At 45.9% G+C, this 27,676-nt stretch overlaps 1 protein-coding gene across 13 annotated transcripts in view; it reads right to left on the bottom strand.

The window, feature by feature from the left end:
- KIF1A (kinesin family member 1A) overlaps positions 1 to 27,676 on the bottom strand; it is a 297,735-nt gene that overhangs the window by 96,061 nt on the left and 173,998 nt on the right. For 12 of the 13 annotated variants that reach the window (XM_063915782.1, XM_063915783.1, XM_063915784.1 and 9 more), the window contains exons 25-27: positions 20,713 to 20,850; positions 16,043 to 16,161; positions 14,612 to 14,697 (exon numbers count right to left, since the gene is read on the bottom strand). In XM_063915782.1, the coding sequence (XP_063771852.1) occupies positions 14,612 to 14,697; positions 16,043 to 16,161; positions 20,713 to 20,850 (343 nt within the window). Of the gene's footprint in view, positions 1 to 14,611; positions 14,698 to 16,042; positions 16,162 to 19,906; positions 20,135 to 20,712; positions 20,851 to 27,676 lie in introns of all 13 variants that reach the window. The other variant, XM_063915795.1, reaches the window with a different exon arrangement.

Here is a 27,676-nt window from a genome sequence, read left to right as displayed (position 1 = left end):
TTATTTACACATCTGCTATATGTTAGTACTGCCATCACTTGGATTGGATATATAAAGAAGGCCTGTGAAGAAAATGAGGTGGGATAGTAAGAGTGAGTAACCACTAGGGGAGTAACTACCATAGTGGCAGAGGGTGCAGCTGATATAAGGCCCAGAGCTGAGGGGGAGGCCCATCTTCCCTGTCACAGTTACATTTTATATACATTTCTCACCATTGAGTGGTTCATATTAGAGATGAGCGCCTGAAATTTTTCGGGTTTTGTGTTTTGGTTTTGGGTTCGGTTCCGCGGCCGTGTTTTGGGTTCGAACGCGTTTTGGCAAAACCTCACCGAATTTTTTTTGTCGGATTCGGGTGTGTTTTGGATTCGGGTGTTTTTTTCAAAAAACACTAAAAAACAGCTTAAATCATAGAATTTGGGGGTCATTTTGATCCCAAAGTATTATTAACCTCAAAAACCATAATTTACACTCATTTTCAGTCTATTCTGAATACCTCACACCTCACAATATTATTTTTAGTCCTAAAATTTGCACCGAGGTCGCTGTGTGAGTAAGATAAGCGACCCTAGTGGCCGACACAAACACCGGGCCCATCTAGGAGTGGCACTGCAGTGTCACGCAGGATGTCCCTTCCAAAAAACCCTCCCCAAACAGCACATGACGCAAAGAAAAAAAGAGGCGCAATGAGGTAGCTGTGTGAGTAAGATTAGCGACCCTAGTGGCCGACACAAACACCGGGCCCATCTAGGAGTGGCACTGCAGTGTCACGCAGGATGGCCCTTCCAAAAAACCCTCCCCAAACAGCACATGACGCAAAGAAAAAAAGAGGCGCAATGAGGTAGCTGTGTGAGTAAGATTAGCGACCCTAGTGGCCGACACAAACACCGGGCCCATCTAGGAGTGGCACTGCAGTGTCACGCAGGATGGCCCTTCCAAAAAACCCTCCCCAAACAGCACATGACGCAAAGAAAAAAAGAGGCGCAATGAGGTAGCTGTGTGAGTAAGATTAGCGACCCTAGTGGCCGACACAAACACCGGGCCCATCTAGGAGTGGCACTGCAGTGTCACGCAGGATGGCCCTTCCAAAAAACCCTCCCCAAACAGCACATGACGCAAAGAAAAAAAGAGGCGCAATGAGGTAGCTGTGTGAGTAAGATTAGCGACCCTAGTGGCCGACACAAACACCGGGCCCATCTAGGAGTGGCACTGCAGTGTCACGCAGGATGTCCCTTCCAAAAAACCCTCCCCAAACAGCACATGACGCAAAGAAAAAAAGAGGCGCAATGAGGTAGCTGTGTGAGTAAGATTAGCGACCCTAGTGGCCGACACAAACACCGGGCCCATCTAGGAGTGGCACTGCAGTGTCACGCAGGATGTCCCTTCCAAAAAACCCTCCCCAAACAGCACATGACGCAAAGAAAAAAAGAGGCGCAATGAGGTAGCTGACTGTGTGAGTAAGATTAGCGACCCTAGTGGCCGACACAAACACCGGGCCCATCTAGGAGTGGCACTGCAGTGTCACGCAGGATGTCCCTTCCAAAAAAGCCCTCCCCAATCAGCACATGATGCAAAGAAAAAGAAAAGAAAAAAGAGGTGCAAGATGGAATTGTCCTTGGGCCCTCCCACCCACCCTTATGTTGTATAAACAAAACAGGACATGCACACTTTAACCAACCCATCATTTCAGTGACAGGGTCTGCCACACGACTGTGACTGATATGACGGGTTGGTTTGGACTCCCCCCAAAAAAGAAGCAATTAATCTCTCCTTGCACAAACTGGCTCTACAGAGGCAAGATGTCCACCTCATCTTCACCCTCCGATATATCACCGTGTACATCCCCCTCCTCACAGATTATCAATTCGTCCCCACTGGAATCCACCATCTCAGCTCCCTGTGTACTTTGTGGAGGCAATTGCTGCTGGTCAATGTCTCCGCGGAGGAATTGATTATAATTCATTTTAATGAACATCATCTTCTCCACATTTTCTGGATGTAACCTCGTACGCCGATTGCTGACAAGGTGAGCGGCGGCACTAAACACTCTTTCGGAGTACACACTTGTGGGAGGGCAACTTAGGTAGAATAAAGCCAGTTTGTGCAAGGGCCTCCAAATTGCCTCTTTTTCCTGCCAGTATAAGTACGGACTGTGTGACGTGCCTACTTGGATGCGGTCACTCATATAATCCTCCACCATTCTATCAATGTTGAGAGAATCATATGCAGTGACAGTAGACGACATGTCCGTAATCGTTGTCAGGTCCTTCAGTCCGGACCAGATGTCAGCATCAGCAGTCGCTCCAGACTGCCCTGCATCACCGCCAGCGGGTGGGCTCGGAATTCTGAGCCTTTTCCTCGCACCCCCAGTTGCGGGAGAATGTGAAGGAGGAGATGTTGACAGGTCGCGTTCCGCTTGACTTGACAATTTTGTCACCAGCAGGTCTTTCAACCCCAGCAGACCTGTGTCTGCCGGAAAGAGAGATCCAAGGTAGGCTTTAAATCTAGGATCGAGCACGGTGGCCAAAATGTAGTGCTCTGATTTCAACAGATTGACCACCCGTGAATCCTTGTTAAGCGAATTAAGGGCTGCATCCACAAGTCCCACATGCCTAGCGGAATCGCTCCCTTTTAGCTCCTTCTTCAATGCCTCCAGCTTCTTCTGCAAAAGCCTGATGAGGGGAATGACCTGACTCAGGCTGGCAGTGTCTGAACTGACTTCACGTGTGGCAAGTTCAAAGGGCATCAGAACCTTGCACAACGTTGAAATCATTCTCCACTGCACTTGAGACAGGTGCATTCCATCTCCTATATCGTGCTCAATTGTATAGGCTTGAATGGCCTTTTGCTGCTCCTCCAACCTCTGAAGCATATAGAGGGTTGAATTCCACCTCGTTACCACTTCTTGCTTCAGATGATGGCAGGGCAGGTTCAGTAGTTTTTGGTGGTGCTCCAGTCTTCTGTACGTGGTGCCTGTACGCCGAAAGTGTCCCGCAATTTTTCTGGCCACCGACAGCATCTCTTGCACGCCCCTGTCGTTTTTTAAAAAATTCTGCACCACCAAATTCAAGGTATGTGCAAAACATGGGACGTGCTGGAATTTGCCCATATTTAATGCACACACAATATTGCTGGCGTTGTCCGATGCCACAAATCCACAGGAGAGTCCAATTGGGGTAAGCCATTCCGCGATGATCTTCCTCAGTTGCCGTAAGAGGTTTTCAGCTGTGTGCGTATTCTGGAAAGCGGTGATACAAAGCGTAGCCTGCCTAGGAAAGAGTTGGCGTTTGCGAGATGCTGCTACTGGTGCCGCCGCTGCTGTTCTTGCGGCGGGAGTCCATACATCTACCCAGTGGGCTGTCACAGTCATATAGTCCTGACCCTGCCCTGCTCCACTTGTCCACATGTCCGTGGTTAAGTGGACATTGGGTACAACTGCATTTTTTAGGACACTGGTGAGTCTTTTTCTGACGTCCGTGTACATTCTCGGTATCGCCTGCCTAGAGAAGTGGAACCTAGATGGTATTTGGTAACGGGGGCACACTGCCTCAATAAATTGTCTAGTTCCCTGTGAACTAACGGCGGATACCGGACGCACGTCTAACACCAACATAGTTGTCAAGGACTCAGTTATCCGCTTTGCAGTAGGATGACTGCTGTGATATTTCATCTTCCTCGCAAAGGACTGTTGAACAGTCAATTGCTTACTGGAAGTAGTACAAGTGGGCTTACGACTTCCCCTCTGGGATGACCATCGACTCCCAGCGGCAACAACAGCAGCGCCAGCAGCAGTAGGCGTTACACGCAAGGATGCATCGGAGGAATCCCAGGCAGGAGAGGACTCGTCAGACTTGCCAGTGACATGGCCTGCAGGACTATTGGCATTCCTGGGGAAGGAGGAAATTGACACTGAGGGAGTTGGTGGGGTGGTTTGCGTGAGCTTGGTTACAAGAGGAAGGGATTTACTGGTCAGTGGACTGCTTCCGCTGTCACCCAAAGTTTTTGAACTTGTCACTGACTTATTATGAATGCGCTGCAGGTGACGTATAAGGGAGGATGTTCCGAGGTGGTTAACGTCCTTACCCCTACTTATTACAGCTTGACAAAGGGAACACACGGCTTGACACCTGTTGTCCGCATTTCTGGTGAAATACCTCCACACCGAAGAGCTGATTTTTTTGGTATTTTCACCTGGCATGTCAACGGCCATATTCCTCCCACGGACAACAGGTGTCTCCCCGGGTGCCTGACTTAAACAAACCACCTCACCATCAGAATCCTCCTGGTCAATTTCCTCCCCAGCGCCAGCAACACCCATATCCTCCTCATCCTGGTGTACTTCAACACTGACATCTTCAATCTGACTATCAGGAACTGGACTGCGGGTGCTCCTTCCAGCACTTGCAGGGGGCGTGCAAATGGTGGAAGGCGCATGCTCTTCACGTCCAGTGTTGGGAAGGTCAGGCATCGCAACCGACACAATTGGACTCTCCTTGTGGATTTGGGATTTCAAAGAACGCACAGTTCTTTGCGGTGCTTTTGCCAGCTTGAGTCTTTTCAGTTTTCTAGCGAGAGGCTGAGTGCTTCCATCCTCATGTGAAGCTGAACCACTAGCCATGAACATAGGCCAGGGCCTCAGCCGTTCCTTGCCACTCCGTGTGGTAAATGGCATATTGGCAAGTTTACGCTTCTCCTCCGACAATTTTATTTTAGGTTTTGGAGTCCTTTTTTTACTGATATTTGGTGTTTTGGTTTTGACATGCTCTGTACTATGCCATTGGGCATCGGCCTTGGCAGACGACGTTGCTGGCATTTCATCGTCTCGGCCATGACTAGTGGCAGCAGCTTCAGCACGAGGTGGAAGTGGATCTTGATCTTTCCCTAATTTTGGAACCTCAACATTTTTGTTCTCCATATTTTAATAGGCACAACTAAAAGGCACCTCAGGTAAACAATGGAGATGGATGGATTGGATACTAGTATACAATTATGGACGGGCTGCCGAGTGCCGACACAGAGGTAGCCACAGCCGTGAACTACCGCACTGTACTGTGTCTGCTGCTAATATATAGACTGGTTGATAAAGAGATAGTATACTCGTAACTAGTATGTATGTATAAAGAAAGAAAAAAAAAACACGGTTAGGTGGTATATACAATTATGGACGGGCTGCCGAGTGCCGACACAGAGGTAGCCACAGCCGTGAACTACCGCACTGTACTGTGTCTGCTGCTAATATATAGACTGGTTGACAAAGAGATAGTATACTCGTAACTAGTATGTATGTATAAAGAAAGAAAAAAAAACCACGGTTAGGTGGTATATACAATTATGGACGGGCTGCCGAGTGCCGACACAGAGGTAGCCACAGCCGTGAACTACCGCACTGTACTGTGTCTGCTGCTAATATATAGACTGGTTGATAAAGAGATAGTATACTCGTAACTAGTATGTATGTATAAAGAAAGAAAAAAAAAACCACGGTTAGGTGGTATATACAATTATGGACGGGCTGCCGAGTGCCGACACAGAGGTAGCCACAGCCGTGAACTACCGCACTGTACTGTGTCTGCTGCTAATATATAGACTGGTTGATAAAGAGATAGTATACTCGTAACTAGTATGTATGTATAAAGAAAGAAAAAAAAACCACGGTTAGGTGGTATATACAATTATGGACGGGCTGCCGAGTGCCGACACAGAGGTAGCCACAGCCGTGAACTACCGCACTGTACTGTGTCTGCTGCTAATATATAGACTGGTTGATAAAGAGATAGTATACTCGTAACTAGTATGTATGTATAAAGAAAGAAAAAAAAACCACGGTTAGGTGGTATATACAATTATGGACGGGCTGCCGAGTGCCGACACAGAGGTAGCCACAGCCGTGAACTACCGCACTGTACTGTGTCTGCTGCTAATATATAGACTGGTTGATAAAGAGATAGTATACTCGTAACTAGTATGTATGTATAAAGAAAGAAAAAAAAACCACGGTTAGGTGGTATATACAATTATGGACGGGCTGCCGAGTGCCGACACAGAGGTAGCCACAGCCGTGAACTACCGCACTGTACTGTGTCTGCTGCTAATATAGACTGGTTGATAAAGAGATAGTATACTCGTAACTAGTATGTATGTATAAAGAAAGAAAAAAAAAACCACGGTTAGGTGGTATATACAATTATGGACGGGCTGCCGAGTGCCGACACAGAGGTAGCCACAGCCGTGAACTACCGCACTGTACTGTGTCTGCTGCTAATATATAGACTGGTTGATAAAGAGATAGTATACTCGTAACTAGTATGTATGTATAAAGAAAGAAAAAAAAACCACGGTTAGGTGGTATATACAATTATGGACGGGCTGCCGAGTGCCGACACAGAGGTAGCCACAGCCGTGAACTACCGCACTGTACTGTGTCTGCTGCTAATATAGACTGGTTGATAAAGAGATAGTATACTACTAATATTATATACTGGTGGTCAGGTCACTGGTCACTAGTCACACTGGCAGTGGCACTCCTGCAGCAAAAGTGTGCACTGTTTAATTTTAATATAATATTATGTACTCCTGGCTCCTGCTATAACCTATAACTGGCACTGCAGTAGTGCTCCCCAGTCTCCCCCACAATTATAAGCTGTGTGAGCTGAGCAGTCAGACAGATATATAATATATATAGATGATGCAGCACACTGGCCTGAGCCTGAGCAGTGCACACAGATATGGTATGTGACTGACTGAGTCACTGTGTGTATCGCTTTTTTCAGGCAGAGAACGGATATATTAAATAAACTGCACTGTGTGTCTGGTGGTCACTCACTATATAATATATTATGTACTCCTGGCTCCTGCTATAACCTATAACTGGCACTGCAGTAGTGCTCCCCAGTCTCCCCCACAATTATAAGCTGTGTGAGCTGAGCAGTCAGACAGATATATAATATTATATATAGATAATAGATGATGCAGCACACTGGCCTGAGCCTGAGCAGTGCACACAGATATGGTATGTGACTGAGTCACTGTGTGCTGTGTATCGCTTTTTTCAGGCAGAGAACGGATTATAAATAAAAGTGGTGGTCACTGGTCACTATCAGCAAAACTCTGCACTGTACACTACTGAGTACTCCTAATGCTCCCCAAAATTAGTAAATCAAGTGTCTAAACGGAGAGGACGCCAGCCACGTCCTCTCCCTATCAATCTCAATGCACGTGTGAAAATGGCGGCGACGCGCGGCTCCTTATATAGAATCCGAGTCTCGCGATAGAATCCGAGCCTCGCGAGAATCCGACAGCGTCATGATGACGTTCGGGCGCGCTCGGGTTAACCGAGCAAGGCGGGAAGATCCGAGTCGCTCGGACCCGTGAAAAAAAACATGAAGTTCTGGCGGGTTCGGATTCAGAGAAACCGAACCCGCTCATCTCTAGTTCATATAGGGCCTTGATAACTGTTGGGGTCTCCAAATATCTAGTTATGCCCCTGGTAAGCACTATGGTATTTTTGTGACGGGAAGGTGAGAATAGAAAAAATAGGATTTTAATACCTACCGGTAAATCCTTTTCTCCTAGTCCGAAGAGGATGCTGGGGACACTTCAAGAACCATGGGGTATAGACGGGCTCTGCAGGAGACATGGGCACTTTAAGACTTTGAATAGGTGTGAACTGGCTCCTCCCTCTATGCCCCTCCTCCAGACTCCAGTTATAGGAACTGTGCCCAGGGAGACGGACATTTCGAGGAAAAGGATTTATTGTTAAACTAACTGTGAGATACATACCAGCTCACACCACAAACACGCCGTACAACATAGCATTCAACAGAAATCCAGTCAACGGCATGAACAATGTCAGCAACAGGCTGACCATAACAGAAACACAACTCGTGTGTAACATAACCAATAACTAATAAGTAATTACTGCAGATAAAGTCCACACTGGGACGGGCGCCCAGCATCCTCTACGGACTAGGAGAAAAGGATTTACCTGTAGGTATTAAAATCCTATTTTCTCATACGTCCTAGAGGATGCTGGGGACACTTTAAGAACCATGGGGTTATACCAAAGCTCCAGAACGGGCGGGAGAGTGCGGATGACTCTGCAGCACCGATTGACCAAACATGAGGTCCTCCTCAGCCAGGGTGTCAAATTTGTAAAATTTCGCAAACGTGTTTGCACCTGACCAAGTAGCTGCTCAGCAAAGTTGTAACGCCGAGACCCCCCGGGCAGCCGCCCAGGATGAGCCCACCTTTCTGGTAGAGTGGGCCTTCACTGATTTTGGCAACAGCAAACCAACCATAGAATGAGCATTCTGTATTGTAGTACAGATCCAACGCGCAATAGTCTGCTTAGAAGCAGGATTCCCAATCTTGTTTGGAGCATACAGGACAAACAAAGCATCTGTTTTCCTAAGTTGAGCCGTCCTGGTGACATAAATCTTCAAAACCCTAACCACATCGAGGGATTTTGACTCAGCGAAAGCGGTAGTAGCCACAGGCACCACAATAGGTTGGTTCATGTGGAACGATGAAACCACCTTTGGAAGAAACTGTTGACGAGTCCTCAACTCTGCTCTATCTTCATGGAAGATTAAGTATGGGCTCTTGTGAGACAAGGCCGCTAACTCAGACACCCGCCTTGCGGATGCCAAGGCCAACAGTATGACCACTTTCCAAGTGAGAAATTTCAACTCTATCTTTTGTAAAGGTTCAAACCAATGTGATTGAAGGAACTGCAACACCACGTTAAGATCCCACGGTGCCACCGGGGGCACAAAGGGAGGTTGGATGTGCAGCACACCCTTTACGAAAGTCTGAACTTCCGGAAGGGAAGCCAATTCTTTTTGAAAGAAATTGATAAGGCCGAAATTTGTACTTTAATTGAGCCCAACTTTAGGCCCGCATCCACACCTGCTTGCAGAAAATGGAGAAACCGGCCTAGCTGAAATTCTTCCGTAGGAACCCTCTTGGACTCACACCAAGACACATATTTTCTCCAAATATGGTGATAATGTTTCGCTGTAACTTCTTTTCTAGCCCGAAGAAGTGTGGGAATGACTTCACTAGGAATACCCTTTCGGGCTAGGATCCGGCGTTCAACCGCCAAGCCGTCAAACATAGCCGCGGTAAGTCTTGATACACGCACGGCCCCTGCTGTAACAGATCCTCTCGTAGAGGTAGAGGGCAAGGATTTCCTACAATCAATTCCTGAAGATCTGGATACCAAGCCCTTCTTGGCCAGTCCGGAACAATGAGGATCGCCTGAACCTTTGTCCTTCTTATGATCTTCAGTACCTTTGGAATGAGCGGAAGCGGAGGGAACACGTACACCGACTGAAACACCCACGGTGCCACTAGGGCGTCCACTGCTATTGCTTGAGGGTCTCTCGACCTGGAACAATATCTCTGAAGTTTCTTGTTGAGGCGAGACGCCATCATGTCTATTTGAGGAATCCCCCAAATACTTGTCACTTCTGCGAAGACCTCTTGATGAAGACCCCACTTTCCTGGATGGAGATCGTGTCTGCTGAGTAAGTCTGCTTCCCAGTTGTCTACTCCTGGAATGAATATTGCCGACAGCGCGCTTGTATGTCTTTCCGCCCAGCTGAGAATTTTTGTGGCCTCTGCCATCGCCGCTTTGCTCTTTGTTCCGCCCTGGCGGTTTCTGTGCGCTACCGCTGTTATATTGTCCGACTGTATCAGGACAGGCAGGTTGCGAAGAAGACGTTCCGCTTGAAGAAGGCCATTGTAAATGGCCTTTAACTCCAACACGTTTATGTGTAGAGAAACTTCCTGGCTTGACCATTTTTCCTGGAAAGTTTCCCCTTGTGTGACCGCTCCCCAGCCTCGGAGACTCGCATCCGTGGTCATTAGGATCCAATCCTGGATCCAGAACCTGCGTCCCTCTTGGAGGTGAGAGCTGTACATCCACCACAGGAGCGAGATTCTGGGCTTGGAGGACAGGATTATTTTCCGGTGCATGTGCAGATGGGATCCGGACCACTTGTCCAACAGATCCCACTGATACACTCTGGCATGGAACCTGCCAAATGGAATGGCCTCGTAGGCCACAACCATCTTCCCCAGCAACCAAGTGCATTGATGGATTGACACTCTCGCTAATTTCAGAATTTGTTTGACGAGACTCTGAATTTCCAGAGCCTTCTCTTCTGGAAGGAAAACTCTCTGTAATTCCGTGTCCAGAGTCATTCCCAAAAACGACAGTCGTTTTGTCGGACTCAACTGTGACTTTGGCAAGTATAGGAGCCAACCGCGTTCTTGTAGAACTGACAAGGAAGTCGTAATGCTCTGCAGCAATCAGTTCCTGGATCTCGCCTTTATCAGGAGATCGTCCAAGTACTGGGATAATTGTGACTCCTTGCTTGCGCAGGAGAACCATAATTTCCGCCATCACTTTGGTGAAAACCCTCGGAGCCGTGGATAGACCAAACGGCAACGTCTGAAATTGGTAATGACAATCCTGAAAAGCAAACCTCAGGTAAGCCTGATGCGGAGGATATATGGGGATGTGTAATTAGGCATCCTTTATGTCTACCGACACCATAAAATCCCCTTCTTCCAGACTGGAGATCACTGCGGGTCTGGGACTCCAGGTCGACAACAAAAAGGTCGACACACCTTAGGTCGACGCCAATTGGTCGACACACCTTAGGTCGACATGAACAAACGGTCGACATGGACAAAAGGTCAACAGGAACAAGGTCGACATGGAAAAAGGTCGACGTGAGTTTTTTATGTTTTTTTTGGTGTCATTTTCTTCGTAGAGTGACGGGGAGCCCCAATTAGTGCACCGCGTCCCCACGCATGGCTCGCTTTGCTCGCCATGCTTCGGCCATGGTGCCTTCGCTTCGCTCGGCATAGATTACCGTTCCAATCGTAGTCCACGTGGATCGTTAAGTATGAAAAGGTTCCAAAAAGAAAAAAATTGTGAAAAACTAATGTCGACCTTTTCCCATGTCGACCTTGTTCCTGTCAACCTTTTGCCCATGTCGACCTTTTGCCCATGTCGACCTAAGATGTGTCGACCAATTGGCATCGACCTAAGGTGTGTCGACCTTTTTGTTGTCGACCTGGAGTCCGGATACCCACTGCTCGGAGAGACTACATCTTGAATTTGAACTTTTTTAGATAGAAATTGAGGGATTTTAGGTTCAGAATTGGTCTGACCGAGCCGTCCGGCTTCGGGACCATGAACAGGCTCAAATAAAAGCCCTCTCCCTGTTGTGACAGGGGCACCCTGATAATCACTTGATTTTGACACAGCTTTTGTATTGCAACGCATACCACCTTCCTGTCCGGAGGAGAAGCTGGTAAGGCCGATTTGAAAAATCGCTGAGGGGGAACGTCTTGAAACTCTAGTTTGTACCCTTGGGACACTTCTAACACCCAAGGGTCCAGACCCGAACGAACCCAGAACTGACTGAAGAGTTGGAGATGTGCCCCCACCGGTGCGGACTCCCGCAGAGGAGCCCCAGCGTCATGGTGTGGATTTGGCAGAAGGCGGGGAGAACTTCTGCTCCTGGGACCCTGCCACGGCAGGAGATCTTTTACCTTTACCTCTTCCTCTATTAGCAAGGAAGGAATAACTTCGGCCCTTTTTGTATTTATTTGGCCGAAAGGACTGCATCTGAAACTGGTGAGTTTTCTTTTGTTGTGGAGGAACATGAAGATTTACCCGCGGTAGCCGTAGATACCAAATCAGCGAGACCGTCGCCAAACAAGACGCTACCTTTATATGGGAGAGACTCCATAGTTTTCTTTGAGTCAGCATCAGCATTCCATTGATGAATCCACAATGCCCTCCTAGCTGAATAGCCATAGCATTGGCTTTTGATCCCAAAATACCAATATCTCTCGCGGCATCCCTGATATAACCCAGTGTTAAAAGGATACTATCCCTATCTAGGGTATCTATATCAGATGACAAGTTATCTGCCCACTTTTCGATAGCACTACTCACCCATGCAGGTGCAATGGTTGGTCTGAGCAGAGTACCTGTGGTGACGTAAATGGATTTTAACGTATTTTCCTGTCTACGATCTGCAGACTCCTTAAGGGCTGCTGTGTCCGGAGACGGTAACGCCACCTATTTTGATAACCTTGACAGGGCCTTGTCCACAATGGGGGATGACTCCCATTTATCCCTATCCCCAGAGGGAAACGGATACGTCACCTTTTGGGAATCTGAAACTTTTTATCAGGATTTTCCCACATTCTTTCAAAAAACGTATTCAGTTCATGAGAGGGCAGAAACGTTACCTCAGGTTTCTTTCCCTTATACATACAGACCCTAGTATCAGGAACAGCAGCGTCCTCAGTGATATGTAACACTTCTTTTATTGCCACAATCATGTACTTAATGTTCTTAGCCAATTTTGGGTCTAATCTGGTCTCATTATAGTCGACTCTGGAGTCAGTGTCCGTGTCAGTATCTTTGTCCGCCAACTGAGCAAACGAACGTTTATGTGACCCCGAGGGGGTATGGACCTGTGATAACACATCCTCCACAGACTTCTTCCATGCTTGGTTCTGGGAGTCAGATTTATCCAGTCTCTTATTAATAAGAGCCACATTAGCATTTATGGCATTCAACACATTTACCCAATCAGGGGTCGGTGGTGCCGACAGGGTCACTCCCACGGCCGTTTCTGCCCCTAACACAGTCTCCTCCTGGGAAGAGCACTCAGCCTCAGACATGCCGACACACGTGTACCGACACCCACAGACACACAGGGCAAATAGGGGACAGACCCACAGTAAAGCCTGTCAGAGAAACACAGAGGGAGTTTGCCAGCTCACAACCCAGCGCTCAATCCCGGTTCTGAAAACGTAATATTAAGCCCCAGACCTGTAGCGCTTATATGATAACTTATAACTGCACCAAATTACTGTACCCCCCCCCCCCCCCCCCCGTTTTGCACCCTGTTACTTGTACAGTGGCAGGAGGAAAGGACCAGCGTCTCTGCAGCTTCTGTGAGAGAAAATGGCGCTGATGAGAGCTGTGAGGGCTAAGCCCCGCCCCATTAATGGCACGCTTCAGCCCCGCTATATTTTAAATAAATAATTCTGGAGGGGGTTCGGACTTAGTGCCTATGCACTCTATTCCACTTCTGCCAGCTGAAAAGGAGGTTTTTATGCTGCCCAGGGCGCCCCCCCCCCCCTTGCCCTGCACCCTGCAGTGCCGCTGTGTGAGTGGGAGCATGGCGCGCAGTGCGATCGCTGTGCGGTACCTCAAAACCCGTCACTGAAGTCTTCAGATCTTCTTCTACTCACCTGTCTTCTGACTTCTGGCTCTGTAAGGGGGGTGACGGTGGTCTCTGGGAGTGAACCCCTAGGCATACCTAGTGTTCCAAACCCTCAGGAGCTAATGGTGTCCTGTAGCCAAGAAGCAGAGCCTTTAAACTCATCAGAAGTAGGTCTGACTCCTCTCTCCTAAGTCCCACGATGCAGGTAGACTATTGCCAGTAGTCCTCCCTGAAAATAAAAAACCTAACATAAAGTCTTTTCAGAGAAACTCAGTAGAGCTCCTCAGTGTGCATCCAGTCTGCCTGGGCACAGAATCTAACTGGAGTCTGGAGGAGGGGCATAGAGGGAGAAGCCAGTTAACACCCATTCAAAGTCTTAAAGTGCCCATGTCTCCTGCGGATCCCGTCTATACCCCATGGTTCTTGAAGTGTCCCCAGCATCCTCTAGGACGTATGAGAAAAGGCGGCCCAAGTTCTGGTGAAGGGTTAAGAAGCATTATTTAAAATACTGGCCACATACTTTATAGCAATTGATAAGTGTAGGAAAAGCAGTTCTTTGTGGGGAGAAGGAGATATTGCAGCCTCGGGCTAATTAAGGAATGCCCCTACTGTGGGCGGTCATTGAGAATGTGAAACATTGCATGCTCATCTGCATTTACTAATGCCGTATGCATGAATATTTCAGCAAAGGACAGCTCTCCCAGTAAGAGCTGTCCTTTGTGGTGTGTAGACTTTTCAGAATCTAGGACCCGGGAGTCCGTCTGTGCATGTGTCGAGTGATGCATGCGCCACAGAGGTGCTGGGAGGGATCTGACTGAATCCCTCTCAGGGGGACAGACAAAAAGAAGCCCACAGGCTTCTATAGGGTAACCCACCGCATCCAAGCTCCATAATGTATCGCATTCCGGAGCTTGGTGCATATGCGGTAAGCAGCCAAATGTCTGAAAACGCAATTTTCTGAGGTTTGGCTGCGTTTTCAGGTAAGATGCATTCCACCCTGTATGTTGTGCCTTCTCCACACCATCCCACAGAAGAATATCTCATTTTTGTACATGGCTGCAATCTGGAATACATTCTTGCTACAAGATTGCATTTATCTAAAAATGCTACAATTTCCCTAGCTCTTCCCACCATAAGATACTAGATTTTATACCCCTCATAGATGCCATTAGAAGCCTGTGCAGATCCATGTAAAAAATGGATGCATTTGCCCAGAAAGGCGCACAGTGACATTGCAGGACAGTGAGTGGTGGATTTGTGCACCTTTGGAGCCTACAATCTAATGAGTCTTTTCAGAACACTAGCACTATGATCTTGCAAATGTTAATATTATAATAGCGGATCTCTCTTACCTTTTGAAAATGTTGGTCATCAAAGGAGATTTTGGCTGTTCCAGATTGCCTAACCCCAGAGCCATAGTCAGGCGCCTCCTCGTCCGCTGCAGACAGACACCAATTTAATATTATGACTTAGCCAAGGCAGCTACATTCACAGACAGAATGCTGTACATGCATAGGAGATTGCTGGAAATAGGCACATGCACATCACAAATTGTCCAATATAGGGAACTCCAGGTGTCAAATAATAATCTAACACTTATCGTCACATCAGGGGACGCCACTTCTTATGGCCCTAATATCATATCTTACATAAGGTAGAGGAAAGTATATGATCATTTCATGTCCAAAATTATAAGCACGACTCATCAACTTTGTAAATATTATGAACTAGTTATTAGCCCGTCAAAATGACGGAACAACTTAACAGTAATGTCAGCGGCTGTGGGTGTCCGGAAGGAGCAACACTTTAATTGCTCCATTGGGCAACATCTAGAATTCCACCCATAGAGGTCAGAAGTAGCATTAGCCTTTTATTATATAGGATGTAGAGTACAACATTTGTAGGCTACATAAAATTGGATTATTAGTTATCCATACCTCAACATTTATCTAACATATTAGTTTATAAGAGTTTAGATTTGAAACATATATAAAATGGTCACATACTATTTTGCACCCCAAACCCGAGAGTGGTGAGTGCAGTGGATTAATGTATTTTGTTTTTTGCTTAATTCTTTTTAAAATTAATCTTTTTTTTTTTTCATAACATCTTCTCATGCACACCTGTGTAAACTCATCTAATCTAACCTGTGTCAGCAGTGGATTTACACCCCAAACCTGGGAGTGGTGAGTGCAGTGGATTTACACCCCAAACCTGGGAGTGGTGAGTGCAGTGGATTTACACCCCAAACCTGGGAGTGGTGAGTGCAGTGGATTTACACCCCAAACCTGGGAGTGGTGAGTGCAGTGGATTTACACCCCAAACCTGGGAGTGGGGAGTGCAGTGGATTAATGTATTTTGTTTATTTGCTTAATTATGTTTTATAATCAATCTTTTTGTGGTCACATCTTCTTATGCACACATGTATAACCTCATCTAATCTAACCTTTGTCTGATGTTTTCTTAGTTTTTTGCAGTTAGCATACTTTAAGAAGTTACCAGGTGTAGATTATTGTTTCCGAACTCCAGTCCTCAGGGACTCCTAACAGTGCATGTTTTACAGATCTCGTCAGTAGCACATGTGAAATTATTATACCACCTGCGGATCCTGGTGGATCCTGAAAACTGGATTTGGGAAACACTGCTGTAGATGAGCAAGAGCTCAAAAGCCAGTACTAGAAATATTAGTTTGTAAATTTGATAGAGATAGATAGATGATAGATAGATAGATAGATAGATAGATAGATAGATAGATAGACAGACAGATATACACACAGTCTTACCAGAAATGGCCTGAACAGCAACTCGAAGGAATCCTTTCACCTCTCCCTTCTCACTGACAATCGCTACTCGGTGAACCAGAGGCACAGAGTACAACAAGTTACTCAGGTAGACGAAGGCCCTGCAGAGTGGTTGGGATAGAGAGGTTACAGGGGGAAAGAAAGGAATAGAGGAAGAAGAAAGTAGTGGAAGTAGACAAATGAAAAGATGATAACAGAAGGATATAGAAGAAGGAAAGGGGATTTAATAAGAGAAGTGTAACAGAACGAGGAATAGTGTGAGGAATTTGAAGTTACAAGTAAGATTTCAGAGAATGAGAGAAACATTGGTGAAGGAAGAGGAGGAGGGGATGAAAGGGGGAGAGGAAAAACAGAAGAGTAGTCATCAAGACACACAGCAATTACTTGGTTGGAGGGGTACAGCTCACACCACTACAAGAGCTTCCAAGCCAAAGAAAACATATGTGGGGTGGGCAGCCCCAAATAGCCAAGGAGTGAGTGGGTCAGGCACAGCATGAAATGAGGGAATTGGGATGGAGGGACATGGAGGACAGTGATGAATGCAGGAAAAACTGTGAAGGTGAGGGAGGGCTGGAGGCAGTGAGGAGGGCCAGCTTGACCCTGGTGTTCTGTGTGGGGGGAAAGGCCAGCAGCAGAGCTAAAAAGGTGCATGGGTGTGCCGGCCAAAACCTGAAACAAATCAAACAAAAATAGAACAAGGCAAAAAAAAAAACACAGAGAAATACGAGAAGTAGCCAGCTCTTTCCATACTAGTGAAGAAAACAGAATCCTCATAAATCCTACCTAACAATGCAGCTATGGTTTTGGATGAGTTTGTAGAAAGTTAAATAATCTCAGGATTCCAGACCCCACTACTAGAATACACATCCAGGCACTTAATGTTTTAACAGGATGTTTTGGCCTCAATACATCTATCATGACATAAACCTACTGCATAATCATAGTATCTATGATCTTAAAACATACATATTATTATACCTTTTCTAATAGGTGGCCCTTCTTGAGAACTTTATTTCAAGACACATATAGGGTTGTATTTGCTTTCAAAGTCATCTTATGATTCTTGCTGGAACCTGTATTACTGTAATCTATTCTGACTTGTGATGAGACCCAAACGATAAAACAATTTGGCTCTGTATGACAGGAAGGTTTTTAAACAGTTTTCCAACATGTAATTTGTATATCAGTTTAATTGTGCTAGTCAGTTACTCAGTTTCATGCTGCCTATCAAAAGAATAGAAAAATGATTCTCCATAACACACAAGCTCAGGCTTTGTCGACAGAACATACACAAAAGTGCCAAAAGTCACGTGATAGGTGTCTAGTATTGTGTAGGAGTTGGACCCCCTCTAGCCTGGTGAAGTGCAGCAACTCGACGTGGCATCAATTCTACAAGTGAACAGAAGACCTCTGGAGAGATCATGACCCTTGCCATCTGGATTCCCACAGCTCCCTGATATTTGTAGGTGTGGGATCTTGGGTGCAAATGGACCTCTCTACCACATCCCATAAATTCTCAATTGGGTTCATGTTGAACATGGCCACAGTATTCATCTAAACACTCCAGAATGCTCCTCAAACCAATTCTAGACAACTTGGGGCCAATCACACGGTGCATAATCCTGCTGAAATATTTCATCATTGTGAGAGTACATGAAAGGTCGGAAATGCAACGTAGTGGTTTATGACACTTTCAGGCGGACCGGCGAACCCAAACCAACGTGAACACACAACACACTATCATGGAACCACCACAAGCCCAGGTGAGGCATTGTGTCCGGTGTCATATGTGTTAACAGTAGCATTCTGGTGGGTCTTTTGCTCCCATATCCCAAGGAAGCTAAAGAACACTGCAGTGACCAGCTGGATATGCGTCTGCCACCTGCTGCAGTGAATGTGATTTGAGCCAGTGTCGCTTGTCTGTAACCACGGACAATTCTGGCCAGACGCTGCTGGTCACGATCATTAAGCACCTGTGGTTGGCCACTGTGTTGTCCAAGTGGGTGGCAATGCCTTCCCAGTACACATGTGACACCATAGATTGAGGAATGGTGAATGTCCACAAACTTCGGGAATGGAATGTCCCACCCGTCGAACACCCAATATAATGCTCCGCTCGAACTCCAATGATTCATGTTGCCTTGCCATGAGCAGCCTACAGTAGCTGGTGTTCAAACTGACTCACGAGACGTCAGATTAAAAAAACTGATGCAGATTTTGGCATTTTCAAGACGTCACAGTATGGTGGCACCACCTACCTTTACATACTGCTATCCAATGACTTTTGGCACCTCAGTGTACAGTCCCAAGCATAAAGCAGCCTACATACAAGGGCAGTAATCTATGCTCTGTGCACATTACTTTTGCTGTTTCTTTTTATACTGTGTTTAGATCTTGCTATAGTATTTATATATTATAAAAACGCAGGAATACCCCAATTCAAATGTGACTGAAACCAAACTGGTCCTATAACCATGCGTTTGGGTTTCTATGACAAATATAGTAAACAAGGGGACCTGCATTGTATATGGTTCCTGCTGACTAAGGTGAGAGTTGTCCAAACTCCTCCTGGACTATTTCAGCAGTGGTCCCTTAGTAAAGACAAATATTACTATTTGCTAGAATAAATACACCTTATATAGCCATGCTGCGCTGTTACATTTATCTCCGGGCTATGGCAGATAAACAGGAAACACATTTCGCAGACCTTCACCATTAACTCTGCTACTTCAGGCCAATATGGTGAATACTGGTTATATTCTAGAATAACAAGATCTCATGACTGCAGCTGTACTAACAGATTACTGTACACAGAACGGACTTTCCTGGACTCATTGGTTTCACATGCATTCTATGAACAGTTTCATTGTGATTCTAGTTACCTACTGTATAATTAAATGTGTAGCTTTTTGTATCAATTCGGTCCATTGTACATGTTTATTGAGAAAGTTGCCACCAAATTGGGCACTTACATTATTGTGAGATTGACAACCTCCACAAATAGCTGCGCTAGACAAACTAGACCCAGGTAGCTCCACGCAGGGGTTCCTGTCTATTCTACTGATTCAGAGGTACAAAAAATTCTGTCTGAATACAGATCTTCTAACTTAGAGCAAGTACAGAGTATGCAGAGTCATGCCCATCTCAGTCGGATTTCCACTTGCCTCTAAGTGGGTGTTACTGGGCATTAGCATTGAGCATAAGTGTGCCCTGAGCAATTGCTGACTCTTTATTTGCGACTCTGAATTAGTGAAGTTCAGCATTGGGTCGGTCATTTAATAAGGGGTAGTCAGAAAACTATTGGGAGCTGCACCTAGGGCCTGCCTGATGTTGAACAGAAATTGGTCTATCCTGGCACCTCTTTTACGCAGCGATAAATAATGATTCTTACTGCAGGGCCTTGATAAACAGACCACTGTATATGCTGTATACTGGGAGCAAGGTAATTGCTACGATAACGTAAATGTGTACACCACAAACCATATGGGGCTGCATACTCATCAGGAGGGCACCGAAGCAGATACCCGTTGTGGAAGAGGAGTGCCGGACTGCTGCTTGGACTATATATATATATATATATATATATATATATATATATATATATATTACTACTGCATAAGTCTACTAGAGAGTTGCAGAAAAAATAAAGCATGGCTACAAGTCCAAGTCATATGGTAATAAAGTGTCTTATGATGTCATATTTCTGAGTAAGAATTGCCAGGATTATTGTAGGTAATCAAGGAATTCTGACACCTACAGTGCACAGCACCAGTGCAGCGAAAGTGAAGAATATCAAGATGAAAGAGCTGGTTGCTTCCCAGCATGCTCTGGGCAGACCTGACGAACCTTCCCACTACACTGAATAGGGGGGAGCGGTCATGAAACGGGTCGGATCTGACAGCACAGTAGGGATGCTCCTGGGATCCGTCTTCCTCTTCCTCCTCATACTCCAAACCCTCCTCCTCTTCAAGCTGGGAGGCCGGCTCTGTGCCCTCGGAGCCAGGGCTTGAGAGGGTGGGGGAGGGGGTTATTTCGGCCATGCTGTCGCTCATGCATGTGGTGAATAAGGGAGAGCTGAGATCAGAAAGGGGGAGGGGTCTGTTAGTACAAGACAGAACTGGTTAATCCACACCGGGGCTGGAAAACCCAGAGGAGCGCAGGAAAGAGGCTTATACTGTGACATAAGAGAGATGGCAGGGTATACAAAGTAAACAGAATTATGGATGAAAAATTACAAACCAATGGAAAGAGAAAAGTTGTGATACAAGGAAGACTGGACAAGAAGAGTTAAGAGGGCTTTGGGGGGGGGGGGGGGCGGGGAGTAAATAATCTACCATTTATATTACTATGAAATAATGTTGCTGGGAAATGATTTTAGTTAATGATTACAGATATTTACATCAAGGAGTAAAAGTTCTAGACACGCAACTCTTAATAAAACTGTAAGTACTTATGAAATTGGTATGCGCTTGGACAGGAAAACTACTATTCACATCGTTTTGAAACACTTTGCATTTATTCATTTATTTATTTATTCATTAAATCAATCAATCAATCAATCACTCACTCACTCAGAATTGCACTAATTGATCAGCTCTTCAACCTAAACAGCTGAAGCAATAGGCCCATAATGGTGTGAAATGGCAACTTACCTGCCCACCAGACGGAACCAAGGGAATCGGTCATAGAACGGATCTCCTCCGGTCACCACATTATCACAGTCTTCCATCAGTCCAGAGGGAAGCTCAGCTGCTCGGTCATACATCTCACGCATCATGTCCAGACGCTGCCTGTGAGAGATGGCCATTGATGTATGATAAATAATGGATTTCCAGCTGTCTAATCAACTGGGAGATACAGTGAGACACAAGTGGTTTGTCATTTATAAACAGCATAAACTCATTTCTAATCCGCATGACACCAAGCACTGGTCATCTGGTATAGAAAAAAAAGACACCGTCATATCAAAACACAACAATATTGTACAGGACAAAAGTCACATTTTAACTGACGAAAAATGTGCATATCTTATAGCAGTACTATTTACTAAGGAAGGAATAGCTGGAGATACATTTCCTTCATGCCCACAGCTATTGGCCAAAACACTCCTTGAAAAAATTGGATCCCAATGTACGATTCATGCTTTCAGGGTAATGACCCCACAGAACAAATTTTCCGTTCTGCACATTCAGACGAATTGTTACACACACATACTGCACCACAGCAGGGCACCCTGGTTAACAACTTACTCGTACGGCTTCAGATCATATGGCTCTGGCTTTTTAGTAGATTACCTCTGCCACATGGTCACAACTGAGTCACTAAACTGTAGTTTTGGCACCAAAATGTAGCCAAACTGTCCTTACTATATTCTGCCACAGAAGGTGTAATAACATTTTGAAATGTCCTTACAGGAAACCAAACCTGATAACATTAAGCTAGATGAAAACTACTGATGTGCACCGGAAATTTTTCGGGTTTGGTGTTTTGGTTTTGGATTCGGTTCCGCGGCCGTGTTTTGGATTCGGACGCGTTTTGGCAAAACCTCCCTGAAATTTTTTTGTCGGATTCGGGTGTATTTTGGATTCGGGTGTTTTTTACAAAGCAGCTTTAATCATAGACTTTGGGGGTAATTTTGATCCCATAGTATTATTAACCCCAATAACCATAATTTCCACTCGTTTCCAGTCTATTCTGAACACCTCACACCTCACAATATTATTTTTAGTCCTAAAATTTGCACCGAGGTCGCTGGATGGCTAAGCTAAGCGACCCAAGTGGCCGACACAAACACCTGGCCCATCTAGGAGTGACACTGCAGTGTCAGACAGGATGGCACTTAAAAAAATAGTCCCCAAACAGCACATGATGCAAAGAAAAAAAGAGGTGCACCAAGGTCGCTGGATGGCTAAGCTAAGCGACCCAAGTGGCCGACACAAACACCTGGCCCATCTAGGAGTGGCACTGCAGTGTCAGACAGGATGGCACTTAAAAAAATTGTCCCCAAACAGCACATGATGCAAAGAAAAAAAGAGGTGCACCAAGGTTGCTGGATGGCTAAGCTAAGCGACCCAAGTGGCCGACACAAACACCTGGCCCATCTAGGAGTGGCACTGCAGTGTCAGACAGGATGGCACTTAAAAAAATAGTCCCCAAACAGCACATGATGCAAAGAAAAAAGAGGCGCACCAAGGTCGCTGGATGGCTAAGCTAAGCAACCCAAGTGGCCGACACAAACACCTGGCCCATCTAGGAGTGGCACTGCAGTGTCAGACAGGATGGCACTTAAAAAAATAGTCCCCAAACAGCACATGATGCAAAGAAAAAAAGAGGTGCACCAAGGTCGCTGGATGGCTAAGCTAAGCGACCCAAGTGGCCGACACAAACACCTGGCCCATCTAGGAGTGGCACTGCAGTGTCAGACAGGATGGCCGGTAAAAAATAGTCCCCAAACAGCACATGATGCAAAGAAAAAAAGAGGTGCACCAAGGTCGCTGGATGGCTAAGCTAAGCGACCCAAGTGGCCGACACAAACACCTGGCCCATCTAGGAGTGGCACTGCAGTGTCAGACAGGATGGCACTTAAAAAAATAGTCCCCAAACAGCACATGATGCAAAGAAAAAAAGAGGTGCACCAAGGTTGCTGGATGGCTAAGCTAAGCGACCCAAGTGGCCGACACAAACACTTGGCCCATCTAGGAGTGGCACTGCAGTGTCAGACAGGATGGCACTTAAAAAAATAGTCCCCAAACAGCACATGATGCAAAGAAAAAAAGAGGTGCACCAAGGTCGCTGGATGGCTAAGCTAAGCGACCCAAGTGGCCGGCACAAACACCTGGCCCATCTAGGAGTGGCACTGCAGTGTCAGACAGGATGGCACTTAAAAAAATTGGCCCCAAACATCACATGATGCAAAGATAAATAAAATAAAAAAGAGGTGCAAGATGGAATTGTCCTTGGGCCCTCCCACCCACCCTTATGTTGTATAAACAGGACATGCACACTTTAACACAACACACGACTTGACACCTGTTGTCCGCATTTCTGTTAAAATAATTCCACACCGAAGAGGTGATTTTTTTTGTAATTTGACCAGGCATGTCAATGGCCATATTCATCCCACGGACAACAGGTGTCTCCCCGGGTGCCTGACTTAAACAAACCACCTCACCATCAGATTCCCCCTTGTCAATTTCCTCCTCAGCGCCAGCAACACCCATATCCTCATCCTGATGTACTTCAACGGTGACATCTTCAATTTCAATATCAGGAACTGGACTTTGGGTGCTCCTTCCAGCACTTGCAGGGGGCGTGCAAATGGTGGAAGGTGCCACCTCTCCCCGTCCAGTGTTGGGAAGGTCAGGCATCGCAACCGACACAATTGGACTCTCCTTGGGGATTTGTGATTTAGAAGAACGCACAGTTCTTTGCTGTGCTTTTGCCAGCTTAAGTCTTTTCATTTTTCTAGCGGAAGGATGAGTGCTTCCATCCTCATGTGAAGCTGAACCACTAGCCATGAACATAGGCCAGGGCCTCAGCCGTTCCTTGCCACTCCGTGTCGTAAATGGCATATTGGCAAGTTTACGCTTCTCCTCAGACGCTTTTAATTTCGATTTTTGGGTCATTTTACTGAACTTTTGTTTTTTGGATTTTACATGCTCTCTACTATGACATTGGGCATCGGCCATGACTAGTGGTAGCAGCTTCAGCACGAGGTGGAAGTGGATCTTGATCTTTCCCTATTTTACCCTCCACATTTTTGTTCTCCATCTTTTAATGTGTGGAATTATATGCCAGTAATATATCAATAGCAATGGCCTACTGTACCGTACTGCTATATATATACTGGTGGTCAGCAAAATTCTGCACTGTCCTCCTACTATAATACTGCGCACAACTACAATGCAGCACAGATATGGATAGTATACTTGACGACACAGAGGTAGAGCAATGGACTACTGTACCGTACTGCTATATATATACTGGTGGTCAGCAAAATTCTGCACTGTTCTCCTACTATAATACTGCGCACAACTACAATGCAGCACAGATATGGATAGTATACTTGACGACACAGAGGTTGAGCAATGGACTACTGTACCGTACTGCTATATATATACTGGTGGTCAGCAAAATTCTGCACTGTCCTACTATATACTGCGCACAACTAAAATGCAGCACAGGTATGGATGGATAGTATACTTGATGACACAGAGGTAGAGCAATGGACTACTGTACCGTACTGCTATATATATACTGGTGGTCAGAAAAATTCTGCACTGTCCTCCTACTATATACTGCGCACAACTACAATGCAGCACAGGTATGGATGGATAGTATACTTGACGACACAGAGGTAGAGCAATGGACTACTGTACCGTACTGCTATATATATACTGGTGGTCAGCAAAATTCTGCACTGTCCTCCTACTATATACTGCGCACAACTACAATGCAGCACAGGTATGGATGGATAGTATACTTGACGACACAGAGGTAGAACAATGGACTACTGTACCGTACTGCTATATATATACTGTTGGTCAGCAAAATTCTGCACTGTCCTCCTACTATAATACTGCGCACAACTACAATGCAGCACAGATATGGATAGTATACTTGACGACACAGAGGTAGAGCAATGGACTACTGTACCGTACTGCTATATATATACTGGTGGTCAGCAAAATTCTGCACTGTCCTCCTACTATATACTGCGCACAACTACAATGCAGCACAGGTATGGATGGATAGTATACTTGATGACACAGAGGTAGAGCAATGGACTACTGTACCGTACTGCTATATATATACTGGTGGTCAGCAAAATTCTGCACTGTCCTCCTACTATATACTACAATGCAGCACAGATATGGAGCGTTTTTCAGGCAGAGAATGTAGATATTTGCAGCACACTGAGCACAGATATTTGCAGCACACTGAGCACAGATATTTGCAGCACACTAAGCACAGATATTTGCATCAAACTGAACACAGAAACTGAGAGAACGCAGCCACGTCCTCTCGCTATCATCTCCAATGCATGAGTGAAAATGGCGGCGACGCGCGGCTCCTTATATAGAATACGAATCTCGCGAGAATCCGACAGCGGGATGATGACGATCGGGCTCGGGTTAACTGAGCAAGGCGGGAAGATCCGAGGCTGCCTCGGAACCGTGTAAAATAGGTGAAGTTCGGGGGGGTTTGTATCTTGACGAACCGAACCCGCTCATCTCTAATGAAAACACAAGACTACGTAAAGGATACAGTTAACTATTGTGAGCATCTAGAAGGCCTAGCAGCTCACCTGGTCAAAGTGGTTGCTACACAGATGTCAAAATATATGCAGCTTGTGTCCAAAGTTGTCCTGCCTATTATTTACAGGGAGTACCCATCTCCTCTACGTTACTTGCAGGGCCGGCGCCACCATTAGGCAGCTTTAGGCAGCTGCCTATGGGCGCCTGCCACTGGAGGGCGGCACGCTTCCACTAAACTTACTTTTTTTTTTATCAACTGCCCCTGGAGGATGCGCCCACAGATTATGTGTCCCAGGCAATCCCCCCACCGCATCCCCCGAGCCTGTCACTTCCACACACAGCTGCATGTTCGGCTCCGTCGCCGCCTCCTCCAATTCCAGTCAAACAGCAGAATAGCCGTGGGTTCCATTCCCACCATGGTTCTAATTGTGTAGATTTTGTATATTCTTCCCATACTTGCGTGGGTTTCCCCCGGGTACTCCGGTTACCTCCCACAATGCAAAAATATATACTGTACAGTAGAGATGAGCGGGTTCGGTTCCTCTGAATCCGAACCCGCCCGAACTTCATGTTTTTTCTCACGGGTCCGAGCGACTCGGATCTTCCCGCCTTGCTCGGTTAACCCGAGCGCGCCCGAACGTCATCATGACGCTGTCGGATTCTCGCGAGGCTCGGATTCTATCGCGAGACTCGGATTCTATATAAGGAGCCGCGCGTCGCCGCCATTTTCACACGTGCATTGAGATTGATAGGGAGAGGACGTGGCTGGCGTCCTCTCCATTTAGATTAGAAGAGAGAGAGTGAGATTGATTTGAGACAGAGACACTTGATTTACTGGAGCTTAGGAGTACTGTAGAGAGTGCAGAGTTTACTAGTGACTGACCACAGTGACCACCAGACAGTGCAGTTTTATTTAATATAACCCGTTCTCTGCCTGAAAAAAACGATACACAGTGACTCAGTCACATACCATATCTGTGTGCACTGCTCAGCCCAGTGTGCTGCATCATCTATGTATATATCTGACTGTGCTCACACAGCTTATAATTGTGGGGGAGACTGGGGAGCAGTGCCAGTTATAGGTTATAGCAGGAGCCAGGAGTACATATTATTAAAATTAAACAGTGCACACTTTTGCTGCAGGAGTGCCACTGCCAGTGTGACTGACCAGTGACCTGACCACACTGACCACCAGTATAGTTAGTAGTATACTATATTGTGATTGCCTGAAAAAGTTAAACACTCGTCGTGTGACTTGTGTGGTGTTTTTTTTTTATTCTATAAAAAACTCATTCTGCTGACAGACAGTGTCCAGCAGGTCCGTCATTATATAATATATACCTGTCCGGCTGCAGTAGTGATATATATATTTTTTTTATATCATTATTTATCATCCAGTCGCAGCAGACACAGTACGGTAGTTCACGGCTGTAGCTACCTCTGTGTCGGCACTCGGCAGTCCATCCATAATTGTATACCACCTACCCGTGGTTTTTTTTCTTTCTTCTTTATACATACTACATCTCATTATCATCCAGTCTATATTAGCAGCAGACACAGTACAGTACGGTAGTCCACGGCTGTAGCTACCTCTGTGTCGGCACTCGGCAGTCCGTCCATAATTGTATACCACCTACCCGTGGTTTTTTTTTCTTTCTTCTTTATACATACATACTACATCTCATTATCAACCAGTCTATATTAGCAGCAGACACAGTACAGTACGGTAGTCCACGGCTGTAGCTACCTCTGTGTCGGCACTCGGCAGTCCGTCCATAATTGTATACCACCTACCCGAGGTTTTTTTTTCTTTCTTCTTTATACATACATACTACATCTCATTATCAACCAGTCTATATTAGCAGCAGACACAGTACAGTACGGTAGTCCACGGCTGTAGCTACCTCTGTGTCGGCACTCGGCAGTCCGTCCATAATTGTATACCACCTACCCGTGTTTTTTTTTTCTTTCTTCTTTATACATACATACTACATCTCATTATCAACCAGTCTATATTAGCAGCAGACACAGTACAGTACGGTAGTCCACGGCTGTAGCTACCTCTGTGTCGGCACTCGGCAGTCCATCCATAATTGTATACCACCTACCCATGGTTTTTTTTTCTTTCTTCTTTATACATACTACATCTCATTATCATCCAGTCTATATTAGCAGCAGACACAGTACAGTACGGTAGTCCACGGCTGTAGCTACCTCTGTGTCGGCACTCGGCAGTCCGTCCATAATTGTATACCACCTACCCGTGGTTTTTTTTTCTTTCTTCTTTATACATACATACTACATCTCTTTATCAACCAGTCTATATTAGCAGCAGACACAGTACAGTACGGTAGTCCAC

The sequence above is a fragment of the Pseudophryne corroboree genome, chromosome 4 (assembly GCF_028390025.1).
Source record: "Pseudophryne corroboree isolate aPseCor3 chromosome 4, aPseCor3.hap2, whole genome shotgun sequence".
NCBI lineage: Eukaryota > Metazoa > Chordata > Amphibia > Anura > Myobatrachidae > Pseudophryne > Pseudophryne corroboree.
This window is presented reverse-complemented; position numbering and strand designations above follow the sequence as displayed.